This window comes from Anticarsia gemmatalis, chromosome 16 (genome assembly GCF_050436995.1).
Source record: "Anticarsia gemmatalis isolate Benzon Research Colony breed Stoneville strain chromosome 16, ilAntGemm2 primary, whole genome shotgun sequence".
Lineage (NCBI taxonomy): Eukaryota > Metazoa > Arthropoda > Insecta > Lepidoptera > Erebidae > Anticarsia > Anticarsia gemmatalis.
In genome coordinates this window covers 10,255,098-10,282,000 of record NC_134760.1, presented here as the reverse complement: position 1 = coordinate 10,282,000, position 26,903 = coordinate 10,255,098, and the positions used below count along the sequence as shown (strand labels likewise).

General features: G+C 34.3%; 1 protein-coding gene across 8 annotated transcripts in view; it reads right to left on the bottom strand.

Moving 5' to 3' along the window:
- Nucleotides 1-26,903, bottom strand: part of aPKC (protein kinase C iota type) — a 208,069-nt gene that overhangs the window by 25,131 nt on the left and 156,035 nt on the right. The window contains exon 1 of one of the 8 annotated variants that reach the window (XM_076124405.1): nt 10,968-11,085. The exons of 6 other annotated variants lie outside the window; for them this stretch is intronic. In XM_076124405.1, the coding sequence (XP_075980520.1) occupies nt 10,968-11,070 (103 nt within the window). In that variant the 5' untranslated portion in view covers nt 11,071-11,085. Of the gene's footprint in view, nt 1-6,781; nt 7,061-10,967; nt 11,086-26,903 lie in introns of those variants that run through there. One more of the 8 variants, XM_076124404.1, reaches the window with a different exon arrangement.

Below are 26,903 nucleotides of genomic sequence, written 5' to 3'. Positions count from 1 at the left end.
GCATGTTTGGAGCGAAGCACTGGTATAGCCTGATGCATTGTACAATGGGTACTAATTGGACTATGCTTTGTGTATAAATAGGATGTAGTGATCTACAATGCGATATTACATTGGAAAGACAAAATTCAGGATGTTATTTTATTTTTAATTGAAAACGCTTAGCTCAAATATCTCAATTCGTCTCCCCACACAACCAAAGAGAGGGCACAGGAGTGTTTTTTAGCTTCCAAAGATTCTCCATCGACAGATCCAATTGATGGTTACCAGGGCGGTTTTTGGTAGCCACATTTTCCCGATAGAAAACTGACATATGGAGCTATTTTTACTCATTCCTAAAATAAGATTTTTTACAACTCATCATCATCAACTCAATTAGTAGTTCTTTAAGAACATATTTTAACAGACCCAACTACCAAAGATACGAACAATAACAAACAAACCAAAATTACCTACAAGCGAACGTCCTTACAAAAACAATGTTAAGCCCTTCTCTCACTGACGGTGAACGTATTGCGTGCTGATAGCATCTCGGCAAAGAGCTCGTAAATAAATCGATTAGTACTACGGCAGACAGATCTGAGATTCTTACGTTTATCTTGTCTTCTTTAAGAGTAACTGGGGTGCTAGATTTATTCCTCCTGATTGTTAAATGTAAAGGCTTTTTAATTTTAAGTCGAGATAGAGGCTACTTTTGTAAAGTATTATACACGCGAAAGTGTAGATATTAACGCAACAACTAACCAGTATTTACTGTAATTTTAAACAAGCTCAGGGATAAAATCTGGATCAATACATGATTATCACCAATCGAGGCCGTTTTTATATCGAAAATTTGCACTATTATTATAATGGTTTATTCCAATTCTATATGTTTGTAAAAATAAATAGAACCGTCAAATAAAACGAGTAGAAATCCGAATTAAATAAAGAGTATTGTTCACTTTTTTAAAGTAAATTTTGATTTAAAACAAATATTTATAACAACAGTTAACTTGTTACTAGATTTAGCTACAGAAACACTTATCTTTATCAAATCTTTGTTATCGCAGTGTATATAGAAGGTCAGATTATCTTAAGCCATAGTATCTACTTGTACTACAAGCGAGTACTTATTGAAACGACATTGACCGTGTTGGTTTAAGATACAAGTGATTTATAACTACTACAATGAATTTTTTGGTTTCTATTTTACAATACTTTAAACACGTTCATATTTATTTTCTAAGGCAGCTATGAGAATGCTGTTTTCGGTTAATTGCGAGCAGATTCTTGGAAGTTTTGAATGAACTATAGCTACACCAGATTGGCTTTTAGATTAATGCAAACATTTATTTTAGTCGCTACGACGCATTCAATTCGTCAATATGCTCGTCCTTATAACAAAAATATAATACAGTTTTTAAGTTACAATCAATTAACTTCTATAATGTTAACCACACTTTATTTACTACTATCAAAAGCAATCTAAATCACAGCGAAATTGCACATAAAAAGCCCAAGTCAATCCACGTAAACAACACGGTGAGCTCTAATAAAAAAGTTTCAATAAAAACAAAACTATTCGGTTGATTCGTGTGCGAGAACACTTAGCGGGGCTCACCTAAATACCCATCTTCTACTAATAGATATACTTTTAACAAGTTTTCTTGGAAACTTACGTGGTCGGCCGTTATCGCGGCGCGGCCAATCACTTTGTTTACCAAATGGGTACCTGACTTGAATGCAGAGCTTAACGTGAGTGTACATTGGGATGTTTACAGCCTGTTTTAGCATTAACTTGAGGTTGCTTTAGATGAAATAATTTTGGCGCATGTTTGAACATAGTCATTATTTAGATAAAATTACAGGTTAAGCTTGCTTAAAAGAGGAAGGAAGCGGAAGGTCTAATTTTAATGAATACTTCCATGATATAAAAATAAAATGTATTAAGTAGTAGTTTGTTCCTTTTCGATAAAATCTGGAGTCGTAGAATATTGATAATTTAGTACCCTAGTTAATATAACATCCCACTTAATCACCAGGGACACTTAATCGAATATTTTGCTTTAAGGATCTGTACTAGTGTATTGGACCTTTAGCCGAAGCTTAGCGTGAGAATGTGAGAAAAATAGTTGGTGAATCGTGAGCCAGTGAAATAAATTGTAAGGCCGCGAATGCTTTTAAAACTAAAAGTCTCGTTTTCGCCGTTAAAAAGAAGTGATCGCCTTGTGGTTTAAAGTCAATGGTTAAAGTCAACGGTACCATTAGAAGTGGTTTTTACCGTTCTGAGGAGCTTATTAAAACATTGGCGTTTGTGTATGAATCTTTACCACGCGGCTAAGTCACCTCAAAGTCTGATGAAATCGTAATCGATGAAATCGTAAATCTGATGACATAAGTTCAAATATAACCTATGGTATATCTGAACCCTCTGGCACATATCTATACTAATATTATAAAGCTGAAGAGTTTGTTTGTTTGTTTGTTTGTACACGCTAATCTCAGGAACTACTGGTCTGAGTTGAAAAATTCTTTCAGTGTTACATAGCCCATTTATCGAGGAAGGCTATAGGCTACATATCGTCACGCTACGACCAATAGGAGCAGAGCAGCAGTGAAACACGTTACAAAAACGGGGAAAATTTTGACCCATTCTCTCTTATGTGACGCAAGCGAAGCTGCGCGGGTCAGCTAGTGTGACATAACTTTAAAATAATAACTTAATGTGAAAAAATCTTTAGCTGTTACACGGTTACAGTTAACTTATAAATTGATTTAGAAAAGTATTTCACGATCAAAATCTCGTTAATATCCCACGAAATAGTATACTATTTTAAGCGTCGTAGGCCGTCATAGTACCAAATATCTGGTAGGAGATAAAGTCCATATGTTACCAAAACAACAATGTAACAAACACGGGGTAAACTTTCCAATTTCGTAATGAAACATGACTCAGTCGGAGCGGTGGAGGCAGTTGAGGCAACTCACTCAATGATATTGGCTCGATTGAACGATCAACTTTTCTCTTACTTTGTGTGTCTTCTGCATTCGTTATCAATAGTTTTTTGTTATGGAATAATATGGATTTTAAGGAAAATAACTTTTTGCCTCTGATAAGAAATTTCCGTACGAGTCATAATGTGTTTCATTCTATTGTTATGACTAAATACACACACATATTGGTTTAATATTTTCTTTTCTCTGTTTACCCCGATGAGAAAAAGACTTTATATTATGACTATGTATCTATGCATTGACTGTACTTAATGGATGCAACATAATTCCTTGATTGCATTTTATTTATTTGGGAGAACAAACAATAAAATTGTACAATGCTTTTTACCAGTAAATAATTATTCACATTACATGCGTTATCGTACAATCCACAACGTTTGAAAAGATATATAACAGGCTAACTACGGAGGATATTCCAAACAAACTTTCAAAGCATATTTTAAACCTTAAATTTAAAGACAAACGGTCGGAATACTCAACAACTAAAAGAAAACAGTAAACATAAAGTGTGCAAGAAATAAACAGGCGAACTCGAATCATGTTATTAGTAAAGTTGCCGGCGACTGCGGCCGCCAAGTTGGGAGGAACTCCGAGTGACGCTTTGTAGGGGAAGTCTTGGACATAGATATTTAGGCTAGGTAGTGTAAGGTCGCAATTATATTTTTTGTATAAGAATGTGGATAGATTTGTTTGATAGTTAAATATGTTGAGTAGAAAAGAAAATATTTTGATAGTTATGTACTCTAGTAATATTATAAATGCGAAAGTCTGTAAGTATGTATGTTTGTTACTGTTGCACAAAAACATTACGGATTATCACATACTTTTGACCCTAGGTAATCTTTATAGGCGGGCGAAGGCCAAAGCTAGTAGGTTATAGTTTGTGAATTAGTGAAGCGTATTTTTAAATTTATTATCTTGTAAATGTTAAGCAAGAAATCGCGTCGTTATATAAAACAGTATAATGAGATGCAAACGTCATTGAATACAATTGTTACTTCTATTTTATCAAAGCAAAAATGTTTAGAATAGCAATTTTCAATTTACGTACATTGCAAACAACATACCTAGTTAGCATATAAATCTAGAACCTGCTATAATATTACATTTAGAGGACAAATTCCACAATCGAATCTAAAGCCAAACGAACAAGGCATAAACTATTTGTACAATTCGTAGAAGTGGCTACGACGTAGCCGTAGCGACCGTAGGCGTCTACGAGAAGTGGCGCTACGAAACTGCAACAATTCTAAGTATTTCGGATTTCTGTCGCCGAGTGTAAATGCGACCAGGATTGTAGCTGAATACAATATTATTATGGAATTTGTACAATTTAATGTAATATTTATTATTACTAACTTCTGCCCCTGACATTCGTATACGTGGAAAGGTTATCCGGGAAAAATAATGGGCTTTGAGTTAATACAGGAAAATTAGTGAGCGTAATAATATGTAAATAAATTTAATTGTTATTGCATATTCTCACAAACTTTCACGTATATAATAAATATTTGTTATTTGATGTGACCGATAAACCAATATTATCTAATGTCACAATATTAATATTAATAAAACAGTTCCATGATATTGACTGTCAAACAAGAATCTATCATTTAGCTGTAAATTTTATTTACGCTGAGTCTAATTGTTTATTTAACTATTTGTATATACAGCAAACTAAGCTTATTTTGAATGTTGCATATAATATATATTATTACTGTTTTATTTCTGTAAAAGCTAAGTTAAGCTCTTAACTTTCATACTCGTGACAAACACTGGGAAAAATATATTAGTTCAAAGCCAGGAGTGATTCGAGCCAAACACATTTGTCCAACATTTTAGTTTTTTTAACATCACGCTTGATTGATAAATGAAAAAGTTTTTATCACAGAAGTTATTAACTACAATAACTCCTATCAGAATGAATCGTTCATAAACCAGTTATAAATACAAAAGCAAGTTATTTCTGAACATTCGCAATTAATGAATGAGACAGCGGCGTCATACAATTATTATTATCGCTTTAACGTTTAAACAGAAATGAGTTGGGCTTCATTGCGCGCCGTGTGTCCGGCAAATGATGCGATCTCGTGTAAACCGCTTGTAAAGGTTCTGTACATTGGGGTGTAACAAATATACTTATTGTTATATTTCGATGGCGTGGATTGAAGGGAAATATTTTAAAATAATGGGAAAATGTAAATCTCTTAATACATCATATTTTCTAAAATTATTTAAAGCAGAAAAACTACTAATTGATAAATCATTTAAATATCATAAAAAAATATTAATTTTGAAAAATTCAGCATAATTTATTATACAAAATTGTGACGAAAGCGTCTATTTAAAGCATGTCTTTATCTGTGTGTGCAGTTTTCGTGTTCGAAAAAGAGCGAACTTCATATTTTGATTCCATTCACAGAACCTCGGTGTGTACGTAGCTTTAAATCAACAGTCGACCGGGAACCGGACGTGGTCGAGATTTAATGTAATTTTATATACAATTAATTTGTAAATAGTTCAATTAAGTGATAATTATTTATTGTCTCGTTAATGGAGTTTAAAAACGTTTTCGTTGAAGGACATAAATACAATTTTAATGTGATGTGCTTGATTTTGTATTCAGTCCGTTAATGTGATAGTGTTTTCTTTATGAAGCTTTCGATATTACCTGTTTTATCAGTAACGGAAGCACAAACAGTGATTATCATGTAGTGATAGATACATGTAGCATGAGTAAGCATGAGTTATCTTATGTTCATTGTTATTTTCCAATCAATAATATTTTGTTTTAGTTTCAATAAACAACATAAATTAAAAACAGTAAAAAAAATTGAACTGTCAAAAATCCCGCCAAATTTATATTTTTTAATTTGTCACCGGCCAGCGCAACCTGCATCAGGCTAGTGACGTGCCAATTATAACTTTTTTGATAAAAGAATAAACTTTTTGTTAAATCTCTTTGTTTATTTTGACGAGTATATGAGTGTGTGGAGTTTTAGAATTAATTAGGGAAGTTTGTATGGGGGTAAGTTACCCTAATTGTTCACACCCGGTCGTATTCATGAGTCATGAGCCGTTGAACACCTGGCTTACTTTGCTGATTGTTGTCGAGAAAATTCCTGAGTGATTTGTTAATACTCGAGTTTGTTTCCAAAGGTTTAAAAGATTTGTTACAATTTTAATTACGAAATTCATATATTACTTTCTTTGTTACATCACATACGTCTGAATATGCTTTCCGGATTCTAATATACTGCTTTTCATAGTCTAACATAATAATAGATATTATAGCTATTTTCCAGTTTAAGGCTAAAAACTACAACAAAAAATTCTACTAGTGATGTACACCATTATTATTGTTGTCGACTCGACTACAGCAAAACATATCACTTTAGTAACGACACGTAGTAATAATAAAACTATCAATACGTCACTGAAGTGTCAAGTGAAACTGCAGCGTGTTCAATACTGAACATTAATATTCACAAGTCTGCGGACACGTCCATATGTTACACCGACAGTATGCCGATAGATCGAATAGATATCAAAATCATTCATTTCAAGGATCATTTGATTACAGATATGACAACGAGGAAAAGAGTTACTCAAATATATTCAAATACTTAAATCAAATAGATTTTAGAGTAATAAGTCTATGGCCAAAATATATCAGAATTACATATACAGTATTAGAGAATAGTAGACAAAAACAATTAACTAAAGAAAAGATCGAAGAAACACAAATAATGTAACAGTTAATTGGTTTCAAACACGAGATACTAACTATGTGAAGCACACGACGGAGCCGCGATCACAACATCTAAACTCGGGTACGGTTGAGCTAACACGCTGTGAGCTTTCGCGATCTGCTGGCACGCGCTGATGCTGCAGTAAAACGTCTGCCACGCGCACTCACGCACGCACTCCACCGCCTCCGACCACGACAACGACGGCACACGCATATCGACTAACTAACAACACTACACAACAAACAGGCCAATAAAACACCCCGCGACACAACACAAAACATTTTCACATAATTATTTACAAATTTTCAATTACACACTAAAACACGTTCGATTCGCACCGATAGTGTTACTTTAACTACACACAGATTAGATAAGGCACATCACTATCCAATAGAAAATGTTCAGTGACGCGCGTGATTTCACTGAGGTATCGATATTTCTTATATCGATAAGATAAAACAGATGGCGCGAGAGTGTTCATCTGAGTGGAAAACGGCACTGACAGATGGGGTTGCTCTTTTGTGAAGATCAGGTGCGTTGCGTAGGCGTCACAATGTCTATTATCTGGCATCCAAAGATAAAGGTAATCGAAACGATAGCGCTCGCGATAACTCATTGAGTTTGCGCAACGGTAAGTACGCTTAACGCCGATATGGAAAAATAAAAAGGAATACATTTCCAGTCGCGTTTCACAAGGTCGCGTCCCTTTGTCGAAGCAATAAAAAAACAATGAACTCGCTCGTGCATGGCGATTTAATACATAGAGTGGGGCCTTTGTTTCCCGAAAATACTGATTTAATTAAGAAATTCAAAGGTTGAGCGATCAAAGCGAAATATTGATTGGGGAAGTCGGATAAACGGTGTTTTTAGTTGGAAACAAAATGGAAAAAGATTTAAGGACTTAATTTAATTTTAAACACAATAGAACGAGGTCGTTACAGCCGACAAAAAGTTTTTTTGTCAAGGTTTGTAATGAATAATGAGTATTTTTTATATGGACTGGCCTTTCATGAGTTTAACCCCTGCCGCAATGTGACTGTGGCGCGTTCGTGTATCATTTGTTACTTTATCATTTTAATTGAAAACATTATATTTCCTCACAAAATAAATCAACAAAACACTCAAGGAAAGTTTCTATGCTTTTTGTAGATAGTACACTGCTACTCTACTTTATTCAGACAAGCAAAATGTTTGTAATTACAGCCAAACCAATTTGTTGTTCCACATTCACCTTTACCTTTACGAGAGCCACAACATTGCTACACAAAACCTGCGACAGAGAACTCTCGGACAAAAAACTTTAAACGAAAAAAACATCGCAAATTACTTCACAACATAGAACAGTGTCCCTTAATTAGTATCGTGCGGAACATTCTTGTTGTCGGAGAGCAGTTTGTTTAGGACAGTTTGTTCCTACGGTTTGGTCCGAAAGATAAATAACGGGATCTTGGAAAGTGTCCCCGCAGCTGCTTGGACGGTTGAGTTGGGACAAGTATTTTAATTTTGTTGTGTTGTGTTAGTGTTTGTTTATGGGATAGAGATGTTGTTGTAGTTTTGTTAACTTGACGCCTAGTTGTTTCTTAACGTTAGACATGTGTAAAGATATCTAATTCAAGGATAACGTGTGTTTTCTAGAATTTCATTTCATATTAAAAAGTTCTAAAAGTGGATTACAAAAAACATTCATTAATTTCAACAAGCATTTCTCAAATGATACAAGTGAAGGGGGTCTTCTTTTAAGTAGAAGAATACCTGTGCTAGGGGGGTCCACTTTTCCTTCAATCGAGTACATAGAATGCTAAAACTAGATGTAACAAATCTTTAATTAATTCAAAGACATAAATATCATCAATACATTATCCTTGAAAAATATAGTAGAGAGTAAGAAGGAAAATTATAGGCTTATAAACGAAAACCATCACCATCAAAAAGTCACGATAGTAATTATCAAAGACCTTAATATTTTAAAAATTAATAATCTTCTAAACCTAAATTTGGCATTCATTAATCTACCACCATCTTCTATAACAAGTATCGACTTGCAATTTATTTCCACATATTGTATAAACAATTTAACACGTTACATTATATTATATAACTTGTTTGCGATAAAATAACAAAAGCCTGTGATAAATGGTTGTTTGTTCGGATTTACGTCAAATATTCGGACGTCAGATGAATCAAGTTTGATGTATAGATAAATTGCAAGAGATGTGCACTATTTTTGAATTGATAAAAAGGCTTTGAAGTCGAAGGACTTGATGATGTATTAGTATATGATTGATTTCAATTTCTTTTTTCTTGTTTGATTATTACAGCTGATATATTAAAAAGAAAGTAGATTCTGCTTTCGTGACCGCGTGAAAAGATTTCAGGGGTAAATAAACCAGTATATAAATTAATATTCTTAAAATGAATAAATGTTTACTTAAACTGTCTGTATATGAAAGCTATTTTGGTTTGTTTGAGTAACAAATATCCATATTATCGGAAGTATCATATAATCCGGATCATGTTTTTAAAGTCAAAATTATTGCGGAGACTGTTTTTCACGGTTAGTGTCTCAAAATGGCTTATGTAGATGCACCGAATTTTATACTAACAATTACGAATTTTGAAATATTCTTGAAATTATTATAACTGAATCAATAGTACCCTTATCTTTGTACAGGTTATTAAAGTTTAAAAAACATAATATAATCCTCTATTAATCCCAATAATAAGGCTTTCGATTAAAACCATGCCTTTTCACCACTGTTTGAAATTAACAACATGTATATTTTCACAGTTGCAGTTTAATTCCAATCAGTAATTCAGTTTACAACAGATATTTGTCCCTATTAAAAAGCGGGTGCAATATCAAATTGTTTTATTTGTTTGTTTGTCCTATGTTTACACAATGTGATGCATACTGATAAACAGTCGTTGTCACGAACTGTAGTTGTAAATCAAGCGTTTTGTAACTTAAGTACTGTTGAATATTTACACGGGATTTTATTATACATGAATATGTATTGAATGATAAGCTTACTGTGATTCGTTTTCGTTGTCTCTGATTTGAGACGTTAATATTTAAAAAATGAAATGATTACACCTTTTTTTTCAAACCTAAATACCTGTACAAATTTCGAATAGGATTAAGATGTATTATCAGCAAATCATCGAAATTAATATGAGTATAATTTTGACATTCACAGACAAGATGTTAATTATTGACAATAAAAAAGAGTAAGACTTGAGTATCATACAGTTTCTTTTCTCGAGCAACCAACTCTTTTATTGATCAAGTACAATCTAAAGATGCTGTTAAGGCTACAGAACACCATAAATTACAATAAAAATCACGTTAACCGGATTAGAAAATCTTAGCGTCATCGGTGTACATACGAAAGAAACCTACCGTACCTACCTGTCCGAATTAAGAAACTCTTTTCTGTCAGTCATTTAAAAATATATGTTTTTTGCGTCAATCGTAGAAACCCATTAACTAGATTAAATGACTAAACTTATTATTAATAAAAATAAAATTACCGTTTACATCAGTCCCATAGCTAAAGTAATATGGTTAGCATATTTAAAAATTTTGCTAACAAAACTTTGCCCACTGACTTCTATAATGCAAAAAGATCTGTTTTTCCAGAACTTTCTTTATGCAACCAAATTCGGAGTTCGTTGACCTCAACGACCTAGACTGGATTATATGTGATGCATAAATGATACGCGGCGAACATTATTGATAGCGTTGGTGATGAATATATAAACAAGTTGTGGGTCAAAACGTTCACTATTCTATACATTGTTAATGACTGTATCACAAATGTATGATTCAAATTTATTGAGAAATGTATTGTTTTCATGACGATTACGTACTTTATATGTTACTTATATTGATAAGTGTGTCAAGTATTGTAAGCCTTTTCCTCGTTGGTATAAGGAATGAAATTGAAAGTGAAAAAAGATTCAATTAATTTTTTTTTTTACTTTCAGTTTAAAAAATATGAACCCATAAAATGTGTCAATATTCGTATGAAAGTATGTAATTTTCTAATTTCCTGTATTTAAGTACCAATGTTTATGTGTAACCGGCTTTATCAGTAACAATAGTGTTACCTTGATGACGTCCGTAAACATTTTGGAACATAACTTATCTCTCACACAAAGGATTTATCAAACAAAGACGATCGCTATCTCATAGGACACCACAAACATAAATATACTAACTAAATTCATTCCTATGATCGAATGGTGACAGCAGATCGACCGGCATCGACGGGAACGGGTGATTCGCCGCAGCATACAGGAAATCAGCCCAAAAAGTACTCATCTTACTCGATAAAACCATCGATAACAAACAAAACCACAGTCACATCACAAACTTTTTTCAAATTCGAAAAAAAAAAGTTTAAATATCGTTCGTTAAAATAGTTCTGAATTCAAAATATTCAGTTCGTTGTTTAAAAAAACCGTTAGCAATTTAACCGTTTAGCGCGCGTTTGTAGTGCAAATATTATTTTTTGGTATGTGGTTGTTTTTTTTAGGTACCGGCGAGTAAATTTACTCACGGACGCGCGGCCGGCGACTGTTGCTGTTATCAATGTAGCGTTGTGTCGTATCGCGGTGATAAGCCTCACCCACAACAATTAGGTGGAACAGCTGATAGCACCTGTGTTAGGTATTAAAAGTATTATTTCAGACAGTACGTGTTATCGATCGTGTCTCAGATCTAGGTTGTGAACTTGTGCTACTTTTTATTTATATAGATGCGTATATTAGTTTATAAATATTTGTGCTATCTAATTACGATAAGTTTAACCTTTAAATTGATTTTCCTCGTTTAACTTTTACGGTGAGTAATGTGCTACTTGTCTAGATTACTACCAATATTATTTATTTTATTACTTTGCTACGGATTAAAATATAATCCATTCACGAGATTTATAGTAAAAGCTAGAGCACACTTCTGAAAATAATATGAATAAAATAAAGTTGGCCCATTAAAAACGAAAACAACATTAATTTTCACTTGAGCAATGAACATACATATCGTGAAAGTTTCACGTTACAAATTCCGTTTCAGAATTAAGCGGTCAGCTGCTTCGGCGGAATAAAATAAATTTATGTTCGCTGAGCATTCCGAGAGAATGCTTCGACACCGTACGATTCAGTGAAATTACGAATTTATGCGTAAATACGCCGTGATAAGGTATTCATGTACTTACGAGAACTGGGTCACACATGATGTATAGCCACTTAAGTCGCAGCCTGTCTCATATAACACGTTATTTTTATATACGCAATTAGTTTACCGCAGAGGCGTAATGATAAGAGCGACATTGATTACAAACTAGATTCATAAGTGGTTCATAATATTATGCATTAGATAACAGCTATACGGTAGCAAGGATATTGGCCACAAATACACAATTTATAACGCACAAAGTAGGGTAAAAGGGCAAAGAAATCGGAATCCCGTTCCCAATTTGGGACGATGATGGGAAATCTTGTGAAATATGTGATAATGTACCATTCCGGTATTCGGAGCTATGCACGTCGGGATCGGGGGCGCTATGACTTGTCATTTCCAATTTGAATGTAACATGACAGGCGAGAGCCAGTGACACGGGCACGAGTTTAATTAACCTGCGCCACGAATAACCAAATGTTATGACGAGCGATGCTGTCGCAGCGGTGTTCGAGCTGCGTACAACCTCTGACATGCTGTCAAGTCGATTCTCACGTCGTCAAATCGATAACTGATATCACATCACTACGTTGTAGAACACCGCTGTAGAATTTAAAAAATGAAACCCAAATGTCAAAATATTAATGTTGCCATAATAAAATAAATTTTAAAAATAGAGTCTCACCTTTTTGTATTTTTTTCCTTTTTGCGGGAGCTTTTTGGTCGCACAACAAACTAAGGAGTTCGAGTAAACAGTCTTGTTCTTTCTTATGCACCATGTTTGTATGTTTGTATTGTCTGTTTATTATCTTGAACACATGCTCGCTGTGTACACACTCGTATCGTAACTAAGTCAATATAAACAGCGTAACATTCTAAGTACCTATGGAAGTAGACATGTTATGTAATGTATGATTCAAAATTATGTAAAGGAATGATTAGGTTTTGAAGAGGACAATCATCTAGCTACTTATTCTTATGATGGAAATTCACTAACTCCCGGTTTCTGAGTACGCTTAGCGGTAGTTTATCTATTCAATAGCGGTTTTTTATATGAGTTTAAATGCAATTGAATAGTACATTACCGCTTAATGTACCTCAGAAACCGGGGGTTAGTTATCTCACAAATATAGAGTTGTCTTTTATTCGTCATGTAAGCAAACGAGGTAACGACATAATAATATGTACGACAAATACACAAAATCCTAATATTAGAAAAGACAAACATTATAAATTATTTCAAACTAAGCTGTTATTGCCGACCGTATAGACCAGGTAACACAATAGGTACAGTAGCAGTTCTTAACAGCATTAATCGAATAGTGTACGGATGGGACAGGGTTCCGGTCCGACACATCCTGTAGATAAGCGAGTACAACCAGGTGTTTAATACATTATAGTTATCAGGTACCTTAGTGGCATACTACAGGTCTACGAAGGAAGGAAAGTTTTGATAACATAAAGGAAAATGTGCCGTTGAACTAAAACTTTTGTAATAAAATTAAAGTGGGTAGTTTTACGTTTGTTAATATGATTGCCGAAAAACATGAATGCGTATACTTATTACGATCATTTTCCTTATAATTTCCTGTTTACTAAAATAAAAGAAATTACTGAGAAAAGAGAGCTGTAATTAACCACTCACGTCCGCTAAATACTCTGAAATCTTTAAGAGGAAATTCTGAATAAACGTATTCTGAATAAACGTATTCCAATCATACGTTTATTCAGTATCTCAAAAATCCTTTCAAATTAATTATTGAAACATTTTTATTATTATCAGTGCGCTTTCTCAAAATGACGACTCGGAAAAAGATGGCAAAGTTCGGATTAACACAGATAATTAAACACTCGTCTTCTTTACTATTAGTTTTGCAAACTATTGTTGTCTCATAGCTGGGTCTTTTACCGCATAGATGTGGTTGTTTGTCGTCAGTCGTATGGCTAGGCCAAAAGACCTTTGGCATGACTTATCAACTTTTATATTAGTAGACAAAAACCGGGACCTACTTTATATGTGCCCTCCGAAGCACGGAGACGTCTAGCTTAAATGCCACTAAGCGGTCATCTATCTATGAAATGACCGCGCCAAAGGTTGCTTTACTCACAGATCGCTTTTTTAACCGACCGGTGAGCACAAGCAGCTACGCCGTCAAACATTTCTATATGAAATGTTCAATATCAAATTCATAACAACCTACGCTCTAATTGCTATCAAGTGCGCATAGCTTCCAGGAGATATTAGTACTAATGCAGTCAGTGATAACATGCCAATTGAGGGCAAACGCTTAATGTGTTCCCCGAAGCTCGGAGCACTCACGTGTGCACTCGTGACAGACTTGATCGTGGTATTACTAGGATTTCGATGTCACCTATGAGTACTTTATTAATATTTAACTTGAATTTCTCGAAAGACGAGACGAAGTCATTTGACCTATGGTAAATTTTAAAATAACGAATTACAGGTCGGCACATAAGCATTACTTATTAGGTCGGGATCGTGCCTTTTGAAAAACGGTTGAAATAACGGACTACGCATCAAGATAGTCTAAGGTTCAAATCCAAATGGACCAGTGAGATGAGCTTACTGACTTACACTACACATTGAGGTTAGTTTGAAAGTGAATCATCTATTAAAATGAAACCCAACCAAATGCTGATTTCAAGGCAATACTGAAGATAAACGCAAATCAAATTGGTAAAGGATAGACTATCCTATAAGAGTTCTTATTTAACAGTTACGATAGGGAGTTCTATAAAAGCAGGTGTTTGGTAGTAAAAAGCTAATAGCGTTACTAAGTTAGTGAGTCCAGTTAGCACGTATGGGACACGGCGTATGTATAAATCGTGGCCGGCAGCACCGGTGCGCCGCTATCTGATTTGTGCCGACGCCAAAACGTTGCACGCCTTAGTTTATATGAGACTACTACTTTTAAAGCTTGTTTTAGTATCTTATTACATGGTGAAATCCTATTATATGTCTAGATTCTTAGTGTCTAAAGATTATGGGCGATGTTATTTAAAGAGATAAAATCCTTTGGGAAGCTTATGTTAGAATTATTTTTAGAAGCAATAGGGCTGGTCAACTTTACGGAACAATGATTGTGCCGTTTATAACTATTTATACAAAAAAATTACATAGCAAAAAATATAAACAGCTATAAAACTGATATATAAAAAATATTTCCCCTCAACATCTAAAATGAACGTCTAACACAAACAAAAATCAACCAACTAACGTCCAAACAAACACTATCGCCTTCTCAACACTTCACACGACTCAGCCACTACGTCCACAGAGTACACACTACACAGAACAATCAAAATAAAACTATAAATGAGCGTGTATCGCAAAATATTCAGGTCTATATCAGCTGCCCTAGTTTTCCTCGACGATATCTCCCAAGGCCACGGAAGTGCGGCTAGAGGGGGGAGGGAGGGGGGGCGTTGGTGTCTGGTCTGTGTTTATCAATGATCGGACACCTGCAATCTGATTTGTAGGGTTCCGCTATGTTAGAATATGTGGGCCCAATGGACCGGAAAGGTTGGGTTCGTATGCAAAGTGCGTTGAAAAAATTAATTGATTTTATTTATTTGAGTCGGATAGTTTTCGTGATAGATTAACTATGGTTTTATTATAAAAATAGTCAAACTTGTAAAGCTGGCAGCCGCTTTATTTTATTTTGAAGGAAAAGTAGTGCAAAGCACTCGTTGCATGTTTTCGATAAATAAATAAGATAGCAATCTTTAACGCGTTGAGTTTGAAAAAAATGATTTTCTGAGATCTCGGGGCGTTTTTCTATAAGAAAAAATTCTAAACTATTTTGGTTAAGTATTTTCTAAATAGCATCTGTACGAATGCAGGTTATTTAATACTACATGTAAGCCCTAGGTAAATTTCTCGTTTAGATTGGAATACCTAAAGCCAAAAGAAATCAAAACAGAACAATCTAAGCACAAAATCTTTTCCCCCATTACAATTGAATGTGAAGTGACGTACATCTTATAATATTCCAGCATCCCATTGTGGCAGAATCACCGTGAAACGTAACAATTGAGTTGCGGACGCGCTGATGAGATTACACGGACGATTTAACCGCGCGCCTTGCTACCTACAGACATCGTTGCTTCTAACATTATGATAATGTTTGTATTGCACATTCTAATGAAGTCGTCTATGTACTGTTTTGTGTGTTGATAGAATGTGTCTTATGTTACGTCTTTGCTGAGATATAGGTGAGCAATAATAAAATAGATTGAATTAAAATGTCTTAAAACTGTATTAAAATTATTTAGCTGTTTGAGGACCCAGTTGCCAAAAAATCAAAATCAAATGCAACTTCTTCTATTCAGACAACTGTCTCAGGACCATTGCTTTAAAATGCGATTTGTCTTAATGCAACGTTGTTATTCTAAATGACACGCAGTGTTTTAACGTAGCTGTGGTATACCGTAGTAATTGGAAAATAATCAAGTTATTTGGCCAATATTACTATAAAAGTCAGGTCTAATTTCCCGCTAAGTACAAAAACTTTTTAATTCTATAGTTTGAAAGAAAAATTCTCTCTCGGTGCACAATATTACCTCAAATTTTCCTCTTAAAATTTCAAATGTATAATTCAAAAGATATAAAGTCGTATCAGTTATCTGCAGGTGACAGTAATATCGTGGCAGCATTCCGCGCCGATTCAATTCACTAGAAATAGTTACCTGTGCAATTTATTAGGTATAAGAAAGTGTTTAACGGCATCGCTCTATTGAACTATACGTTTATCTCACCTGCGACGCGAGGGGAGGGGGGTGAGGGAGGAAAGTCTAGGGTTGATGCTTAATAGAAATAGATGAAATGTCAATAGTATTTTTTGCTGTGATTTTAAGGCTAAACGGCTGAATTTATTTCGATATGTTGTTTTACTAAAGGTAACCTTTTAAATGGTAAATAGGGGATGATAGTTTTTACGCTGGTTGGCAAGTTAGAGGAAAAAATACTATTTTATTTGTAACTGCATAACTGCCTTAACTGTGATAGCATAGACGTTAAACTACGCAAAATGATAAAATAGGTCCTTCTTGGAGTTGGGATAAGTATACTGACCTCATTGCCAATATTCGGCTACGGCTAGTTTTATTAAAACCAGCCAATTGTGCAGGACTTAGTTTATAGTGATAAGTACCTAACGTATCAATATTAGAGGCATGACTTGATATAATTGTAAACTGCACAGGATTTTCATAGTCCAAGCCTGTTCCCTTAAAAATTGGCTGCATATATCAGGTAAAGAGGGGTAAAATACCTAGTGGCAGCCCTCATCATGGCCCAGATTATTGTCAGCGTAGTTGCCGATTCTTTATTTGCCGATTTGTTAGACGGCGTATCTTCGCGACGTGCGACGTTTAGTGCGAATCGATATGTCCAAATGGGAGCAATTTTTTACGAAAAATATCTTCAGACATTTTTTTCTTGGTTTTAATTTAGAATAAGAGAGTAGTCATATTATTATATGTTCTGTGTGTCGGGATCGAGGTTTTCTATTAACAACGAATATTTATTGTAAGGACTTACCGACTGCAGTTATTCTTTTAGGGAAATCAATGATTTTTAAACAGTTTTGAATAATGACTAGAAAATAAATTCTGTAGATTTATCGAACACCGAAGCTAATCACTTAGTAAGACTTTATATCATGATTATCATGTACCGAAAATATAATAAAGCGTTAATAACAAAGCTTACCGAAAATTACTTTTCCAAAACTTGCCAAATTAACTTGAAAATTACTGTCCCCATAACAGTGAAACAATTAACAAAACGAATACAAAACGGTTGTAAACATCACCAAATGATATCACCATGGCATAACACCATGGTTTAACAGAGCTTTATTATTTTAATTTACCACCCTACAGGCTCTATGGGGTGCTATGGGGTGCAAGAGGCGCTCCGTGTTATGGTAATGTGATGGGAAATCTTGGCAATATGAGCTTTTCATTAGTTAGTTATATCCTTGTGTAAGTATTTCTTGCCCGTTTTGTGGTTTTTTATGTTTATTTATAAGAAATATTGGTTATGCAAGATTTTGTTTACGTGGTACTTTTTTTGTATCTTGGAGAATATAACCATGAGCATAATATTATAACCATATGTTTTCTTTAGTGCAGTTTTTAGGTGCCGCCAAAAAAAATCAGCAATACAGAAGGAAGATATAATGCAAAGGATACGTAGCTGACAGGTCTACCAACAGGATGATCAAGGCGAAGTCTTTCCAAGCAGACCTGAAAATCCTTTTCCTGTCGTCGTTGTCCAAGTTATTTTACGATCCATAGAGCGGTGGTAGTCGAGTTTATAGTACATTCTCAAACGCTTTAAAAATAGGCTATTTATTTAAGTCACCCCTAAAATAAGTTGTAACGAGTTAGGCTTGTCCGTACGTAAATCATTACGATTTAAAAAACAATTTATTTTCCAATAAATATCTTTGTAAATAGCGAGCTCCATAACAAAGTGCCCCGTTACATTTCAAAGTTCAATAACAAGATGGCAACACAATAGGTTGTTAGCGCATCTGCACTCGACTCAATAAGCGATATTCTACGTTTCCTCTCCGACTGAATTGAATGTAAACTTTACAAACGTACAGGCATCGCGAAGATTTTCTTACAAATTGAATAAAAATTGCAATAGAATGTTTTAAATTGTACCTATTTCAACTATATCTATTGTGTGCTAAAAATAATTATCACTAATTTGAGTAGTGAAGGAAATAAAATGTTAGTAGTCTTCAAATAGTTTTGAAATGCATACATAGAGCTCAATCAGCATTTTGGCCAGCATGGTGGAATCTAGCCTTTCTTTGTTCCAAAAGTAAAAAAGTTTATGATGGCTCGTTGTTGTTGTTTAAACCTCTGAAATTACTGAACAGATTGAAATATCTTTTTAATTAAGATAGTCACATTTACGAAGAAGGCTATAGGCTATCTAACATCTACAAGAGTGTGATTAATCACTACAAATACGAGAGAAAATACGAAAATTACTTTGGAAACTCGCACGGTGTCCCTTTGAGGATGAAAAGGATGCCCCTATGGTGTTCTATAAAAAACGAATGAGTTTAGCCGTAGGTGTTACCCATTACTTAATTAACTTTGATGTTATAAAGAAGGTTTGCAAATTAACTTTGAAGTATGCTATATAATAAAGATTTCGTAAGGATTTTTTGCTATTTGCTATTAGGAAAAAGAGTTTACAAATTTAATGATTTAAATGAATATATTTTTGGATAGATATATCATTACCTCGTTAATGACAGCTGTATATAACCTGGATCGATAAATGACAATAGACTATGAGTCGATTTTCAGGAAATCTTTTCCTAAGAGTTTGGTAACGTAGCGAGTTGACAATATTTTCCTTCTCTCCTTCAATATTTTTTATAAGATACAAAGTAATTATGTTAAAACCACCCTTTGTAAATTCTTTCGGAAATAAAAAAAAAATCTATTATCTACTGACACTAAAGTCTGTAATAGTTCTTGCAATTTAAAATACACTCAACTAAGTCCAAAATACAATAAATATACATTAAATAATTTGAATTGAAAACTAATAAAGCTCAAAACAGCTGTTTATTATTCTGAGTCGAGCTGCGAGCGGACAGCGGGAGTTGCAATAATAATAACACATCGGAGCCCCGGGGCTTGGGGCCCCAATATGAACTAGACCCCCGGGGCCCTCGCTCATTCACCTAGCTCAGTGTCATTGTTGTATAGAAAATAGAGATTAACTATCTGTATTTTGTATTTATAATTTAGATTTATAAATGTGAGAATTTGTGTTTAGCTAATATTATGATTTTGGCTCTTGGGGCCCAAAATATTGGGCGAAATTCAAATAGGTTTATTTTAAAAATTAGATTTTATGAATAATGTTGGATTAGAAATATACTAGTAAGGTTTCTATATTCATAAATCTGTTTCAAAAAACTACTTTTAACCGTTACCTGAATTACACTTATATTAACAAACAGTGATTATATACAATAAAATTCAGCATACCGGTAGCCATACACTAATAAGTTCACTGGACATCGCATTGAGTCAGTAGCAATTTTCACAGAAAACTTATACAGATTTTAAATAAGCGTCGTAATGTCTTCAAAAGTCAGGATATGAGACAAAACCTGCGTCTCATATCACGCAATCCCTCTTAAAATATGGCTTTAATAAACATGCACGAAGAATAATATAACATATACAAGTATAGGTATATTTTTGTTCATCAATCTTTATAAAGACGAGAGCGATCGTCGCGCTACCTGCTGACGCGAGGAGACTATCAATCTAATCATTGCAGTCAAGAGCACTTGCTTGACTATTTGTTCTGGCCTTACGTAAATTGTAGGCAAAGTATTGTCTAGTATCTAAGTTGTACTCGTAACCGGTCCTGTATGTTAAAATATATGAATGTGAGTGAGGCAAAGAAAGTTTGTAAGGATTGCACCAAGTGCCGTTCTTTGGTCTGTGAAAAAGGAGTGATATTATGTATGTATGTATATTCTAGTCGGAAACTGTAAGATAATATTGATGAAAAATCTGTCCAAGGAAAGTAAACGGGGAAAGGATTGACAAAAGTATGTAAAAGTTATAAACCTCTTATATATGTAGTTAAAATGCTTCAGAATACGATCCTATTTAATTCTTCAAAATACGACTTTTAAGCACGATTTAAAGGTTATGACTTTTAAAAGAACAAATACAGTCTGGCTTAAAGTTACGTATAACATATCTACTTCAATATTCCTTCCTCACAAGATCGAATTTAATAACGACATTACTACGACCTCTGCATTCAATTTAACAAGATGAAGATGTAGCGGACTCCTAAGAACTTCAATCACATACTACACACTGTCTTAGCAAACGTGCAACAAAGTTATCCAGCAAGCGTACACGTAAGCCCTAACTTATTAATCACATTACGGCCCATACTGTTTTGAGCGATGGCCTTCTAATACCCGAACTGACATACGGACATCCAATTTAGAAGTTTTTGTTTGTTATTCGCAGTACGACGTAAAAGGAGATAGTAAAGTGATTTATAGCCGTCGTAAAGCATTTGGAAAACAAATTCGAATGCTTGGAAGCGATTGGTCAGAATGACATCACGTATGAGAGGGATCTTGTTTTTCTAGTGCGAATATTGTTGGAATAATGTAGGGATATATAGGTCGTTGTATTATGAATAATATGTGTTGTAAGACAAATATTTTGTGTATTGATAAGCTCATCTAGATTCTAGAACAATACAAAGACATTTGTACACCTCTAATGTTATTAAAAAACCAGTAATTAAGAATTCAAGTTTTTTAAGCTTGCCAATAATACACACCACAAATCGATGCTGAAACCATTTCAACTTGATTAGGCACGCTTTGGAAGCTACTGTTCGTTACAGAAATTATAACATGTTTTAACGTATTCCTTGATTAATTCTACGGAATACTAACTTACATTATTAGTATCCAACAAGTTGGAGAACCATACGAGCCGTGTGTTGGTTGCGTGGCGTAAGTTTAGCCCGCAAGTTAATGGATCACTCCCGGCGCGTTTAGCTACAGAAACCTATTCGAGCGTGACCACTTGCCGGGTGTTAGAGCAACTTACTGTACGTGTGTGTTATTTCTTTACCATTATGTACATATGTAGGTATTAGGTATATTTATGTGATTATATTTGTGTGTAATAGTTAATGAATGCCGAAGTTTTGTTCTTTGATTGAGTACAATACCGTATTATGATACAAAATTCACCGTAAATGAGATTAATACAGTGTTATTTTTAAAGGTGCCGGATAGTATAGAAACATATCTCACTTTCTAGTGTATTATGTTAGTCAATTAAAAGGCCTATGTAGCCAAATGAACTACTATTGAGACTATAACACAGCATTAACTCGATAATCGAACCGAAGAATTATACCTACATTGCATTGGCATACATTACCATTCCGACTAAAAAGATAGCATTTGGTTGCTGTCCTTATCCAAATGGATAAATTCGTGACAGACCTCGAGGGTGTGTGGGAATAAATATATGTTACCATACTGATATATGAGTAAGGGACTAAGACTATCGATTCGCAAGATCAAATATTTCATTTTATAACGTTTGACAAACAAGGAAAAGGATCCTTTGTTTGCTTGTCTGCGTTTCCAAGAAAGAAACGCTTGTTACGCAATGATGACATGTGAATATTGGCGGCAGAACCTCCTTATTGTATGTACTCTTTGCTGGCAATTTTTGTTGTTGGCAACGGATTTCCTGTCAATTTTCGAAGAGTAACATCATATTTTACCGTCGTAGTTTGCACACAGGATAACAAAATTTCATATTATCTTTAATAAATTCACTGTTCTTTAAATAGTTCTTCAAGAGAAAATACAATATTAAATCATTATTTCGCTAGTCAGTTGTAGATTCTCACATTTCGGGGAGGCAACCGTACTTTCCAATAAAGCAGAAATGTAGTACAATTGACCAATCAATTCTATATACAGCAAAACCAATATTCAGTTACCACGAAAAACACCCACGTTTTCCCAAAAACTTTCCATTTCCATACACCCACACAAAACTAAAGCACTATAAACCGAAAACAGCCGACAAAAGCCGAGCATACCCGAGCATCGGAACACACGGCTAATGAGCAAATAAAGCAGGCTCGGGTGATTAGCCACGCCTGATGGATGACCAACGGTATCAAACGACCTTTCGATTGTTGGGACCTAATTTGCGAGCGGAACATGGTACATACGAATTTTGGAAAGCTGATTTATCGTGACTAAGGGCTTTTTAGGTGAATGTAATTTAGTTGTAAATAGAGTGATTTGAAAGGACGATGATAGTGTATAACGTTGAAGGAACCAGCTGAATTGTAGATCAAATCAACGATAGAACTAAGATGGAGAAAAATATGTTCAAGTTGAAATTTTAGAAAATCTGACCCTTTGGACATTCAATGTTTTTTAATTACCTCATTATGGCTTTAAAATAAAGCCGGAGTTTATTAACTACACATCGTAAAGGTGGCTAGATACCAGCATATGATGCAATCAAAAAATATTGGTAATTGTCACAACACTATAAAGTAGATAGACGTTTCTACACCCACTAGATAATTGAACCTACTTTCATGTAACATTAGAAAATCATACAAAAAAATACACTAAAGTATTTTCATGTAGCTTAGCCTCCACCCACATGGCCGTTGACTCATTGCTTCAGTAAACGGAAGGTACAATACAACGGTAACACCTTCAAGCACTACCTAGATGAGTTCAGCTCACGCCACACAATCGATTACGGTTACACGCACATGTGCTTCAACGTATTTAAATAGAAAGTTGCCTTGTTTATTTATGTAGTTAAAGTAATTATTGTAATGAGTAAGAGTACTATTATAGTAGGTATATAATGGGTTCTAAACTATAAAGTGTCTTCTATTTCAATGCTAACTTGAACTATTGATGCAATAACGAAGGGCGGGAAAGGGACCCTCTAAAAATATTGGTTATCTAATCTGGTGTATTTTTTGCAGATATTACTAACTTTTTGTGTGAACTTGATAGTTACCTACAAAAATAAATCTACCTGAAATCTTTAAGCATCAACGAAAACAAAGCAAGTTTAAACAATTTTAACTTTCATCTCCGTGTAAAACATGATAAATAAACAAAATTTAATCAAGACATGTTCAGCAATTTAGTTGAAAGCGCGTAACATACATATAGCACGTGACATACATAGAAGAGAGGGTTACTTTCGCAATATTAATAAGTAAGCAAGGGAACTGAAAGCAACATCAACGAAACCGCGAACTAGGGAACTATGAAATTTAAATAGTAGAAATAGAGCCTTATCACATCATCATATTATATACATATATAACTCAAAGGTGACTGACTAACATATTTTTGGTTTTGAGGCACATTTAGCGATAGTTTATCTATTCAGACTGCCATTTTTATATGAGCTTAAACGCAAATTGAATAGATAAACTATCGCTAAATTTAGCTCAGAAACCGGGAGATAGTGATCTATCAACGCACAGCCTAAACCACTGGACGGATCGGGCTGAAATTTGGCATGCCGATAGATGTTATGACGTAAGAATCCGCTAATCAATTCTACCCCCAAGGGGCTAAAATAGGGGATGAAAGTTTGTATAAAAAATCTGTCTTAAGTTACAAACTACGCGAACGAAGTCGCGGGCCAAACTTAGTAACATCATAAATGTTTAGTAGGGCACAGTTACACTCTAGGGTAAACAAGCTATTATTATTTAATGCATTATTGAAATGTTTAGATTGCATCAGTGAAATGGTGTGTAATGATGTTTTGGGCGTTCAGATAGCGACGGAGGATATAATAGTTTATTTTTATAGTGATAGGATACGGAAGTTTGTCTATATTAATGCGTTATGGTTAGGGAAAAAACTGGAGATGCTATGGAAAATGGAAATGTTAAGATAATAGTATTTTTCTCTTTTTGTAGTTATAAACCGATTTAAAGGTAATTTTTATATAGTTTTTTTTTATAAGTAATTTTAACTTAGTGGTATTTTATAAATTGAACTGAACTTTTAAATACAACGGGAAATTCTTTAAATGGCGATTTTGGATGTGTTTAATTAAGCTTACAATTTAATATTTTTTTAATTTAAGCTTAGAATTAAGTGATAACAAAGGCTTTCATGACGCTTTATGAACTTTGACAACAAGGCAACAGCACAAAACACTACGACTAGCTTTAACTACATGTATTCATTCGGACAATATCGCAGAAACTAATAATTCGAGCGGCGTCAATATCTAAACAACAATTAATCATCTCAAACAATAACAAAGTAGATTCAGCTGCAACACCTCCAACTTAATGCTTATTCGATGATTGATCACTTCACAAACTATCGGAGTTACAACTAACGTAAATTACCGATCACCGGATTGATTCGAGTTCCTTATTTACTAACAGTTCTTAGTACGTGCGAGTTAAGATCAGTGAGAAATCATGGTAAATATGGGAATATATTCAGCTCAGATGAGAAACAAGATTTCATACAGTAACTGCTATTGATGTAAGTAATGCATTGTCTTATGTCAAAGTATAGAAATCGGGTCACTTACCATTTGAACAGGTTATTATTAGTTTTAGGTAATTTATGTCTCTGTGCTTGTTTGTAAAGCTTATTATTGATATGTAACATAGTAAGTTCTTCTATACTTATAACATAGAACAGGGAAGAATCCTCCTTTACGAAGCAGTGAAGAGATATGTATTTCAATATCGACCATCCACGTTTAACAAATTTGTCATCACTACACCTAAACATGTCAAGTTCTGCAACCCTTGCAATACAAATGTCGACCAATGCATGCTGATATTGGCAATACGCCCAAATAATATTCGTTTTATGGCGACTCGTTATTTATGGGAAAGGTATACAGCTATTAATATTGTTGCAACGTATTATTGTTTATGCAAGCTAAAATGTGTAGAGATTTATTCTCATACGATGTTTGTTCTGTTAAATGTAGTGACCGCAGTGCGGTACCGTCTTGACGTGTCTTCGCACATCCTGTACCACGAGACTTGTACGTGTAGCGATTTCAAGTGCTTTATTGTACGGTTGTCATGGCAACAACGATAGGAGTTGGTAAAAAATGGTTTCATAATTTATAATACTGGTCAACTGAAGTGGGATGTAGTTCGGATGCATCCAGATAAGTAAGCAAGTGTCATCACTCAATGGATGCCCGAAAGCAGAAGATGACGTCAAGGTAGTTCGAAAAAATGCCAATGTAGCGACTTGGATACCTATTTGGATGGTTGACAGGAAATAGTAGAAGTTTGCGACCAATGGAGTTTGGGGGAGATCTTTGACTACCAATAGGACACTATAAAACACAGGTCAAACAGAAACTAGTATCCAAAAACACTTCTAAATTAAACATATAAAACTTGAAACTGAAATGTTAGTGTTATTGTAAAGCATTCCCTTCATTTGTTTGAGTCGAAACAAATTTTGTTTTGACAAAAGAATAATGAAACTGTTCAACTTGTTCCGTTGTTCATCATTTTGTAGAATATTTGAAGGAGAAATATGGCTAAACTATTTGTAATAGCTAACTGAAGATGATACTACAAGAGTTATTGCTGAGAGAATATAGGCAATTAGTTGAAGGCAGACAGTGATAAGTTATCTCTTAAGTCGAATAATAATTTTTAACGTTATTTGTTACAGATATATTACTGAAATGAGTATAAGACAATTATTTTTTTTTGCCTAAGGAAACTTATCCAATGATTCCAAAATAACTTCTGACATTTGTGTAAAGAGCTTTGGCATACAAGACAATTTAGTTTTCTAAAATGAGAATTTAGTATACCTCTGGCAGCCTTGTATATGTTACTGTAAAAGCCCGAACTGTGGTAAGTCCTAAGATCTTCCGGTAAAACCTAAGATTTATTAACTCTCAATGGTAAAAGTCCGAACAATTCTTTTATTTCGCACTTTTACCACTATTCACTTATGGACTTGGACTATATAAATATTTAGTTTTGTCCTGAGTGCAATTAGTAAAATACTGTGAACCTGCGTTCGGTATTAATAGAGCTTAATTCCGGCTATATTACTTCGACAGACAACACAATTGTTAATATATTATATCCTGTTCCCTAATATAAGAACCATAATCCTTTACAACGTATCGCTTACAAGATACGATGGTGAATACTATCAGTGGAGAGCTCTTCCCAGTTTGTTCAGAGTTTAAGACGTTTAACTTAGGTTCGCCTCATGTAATTAAGTCACTCCGGCTTTGTGCTCAAGTACTACCTGACTTCGGACTTGGAGTGCTATTGTAAATTATTAGATCCTTCGGGCTATGGCTTAGCGCGTTTGTTGATCAACTTATTA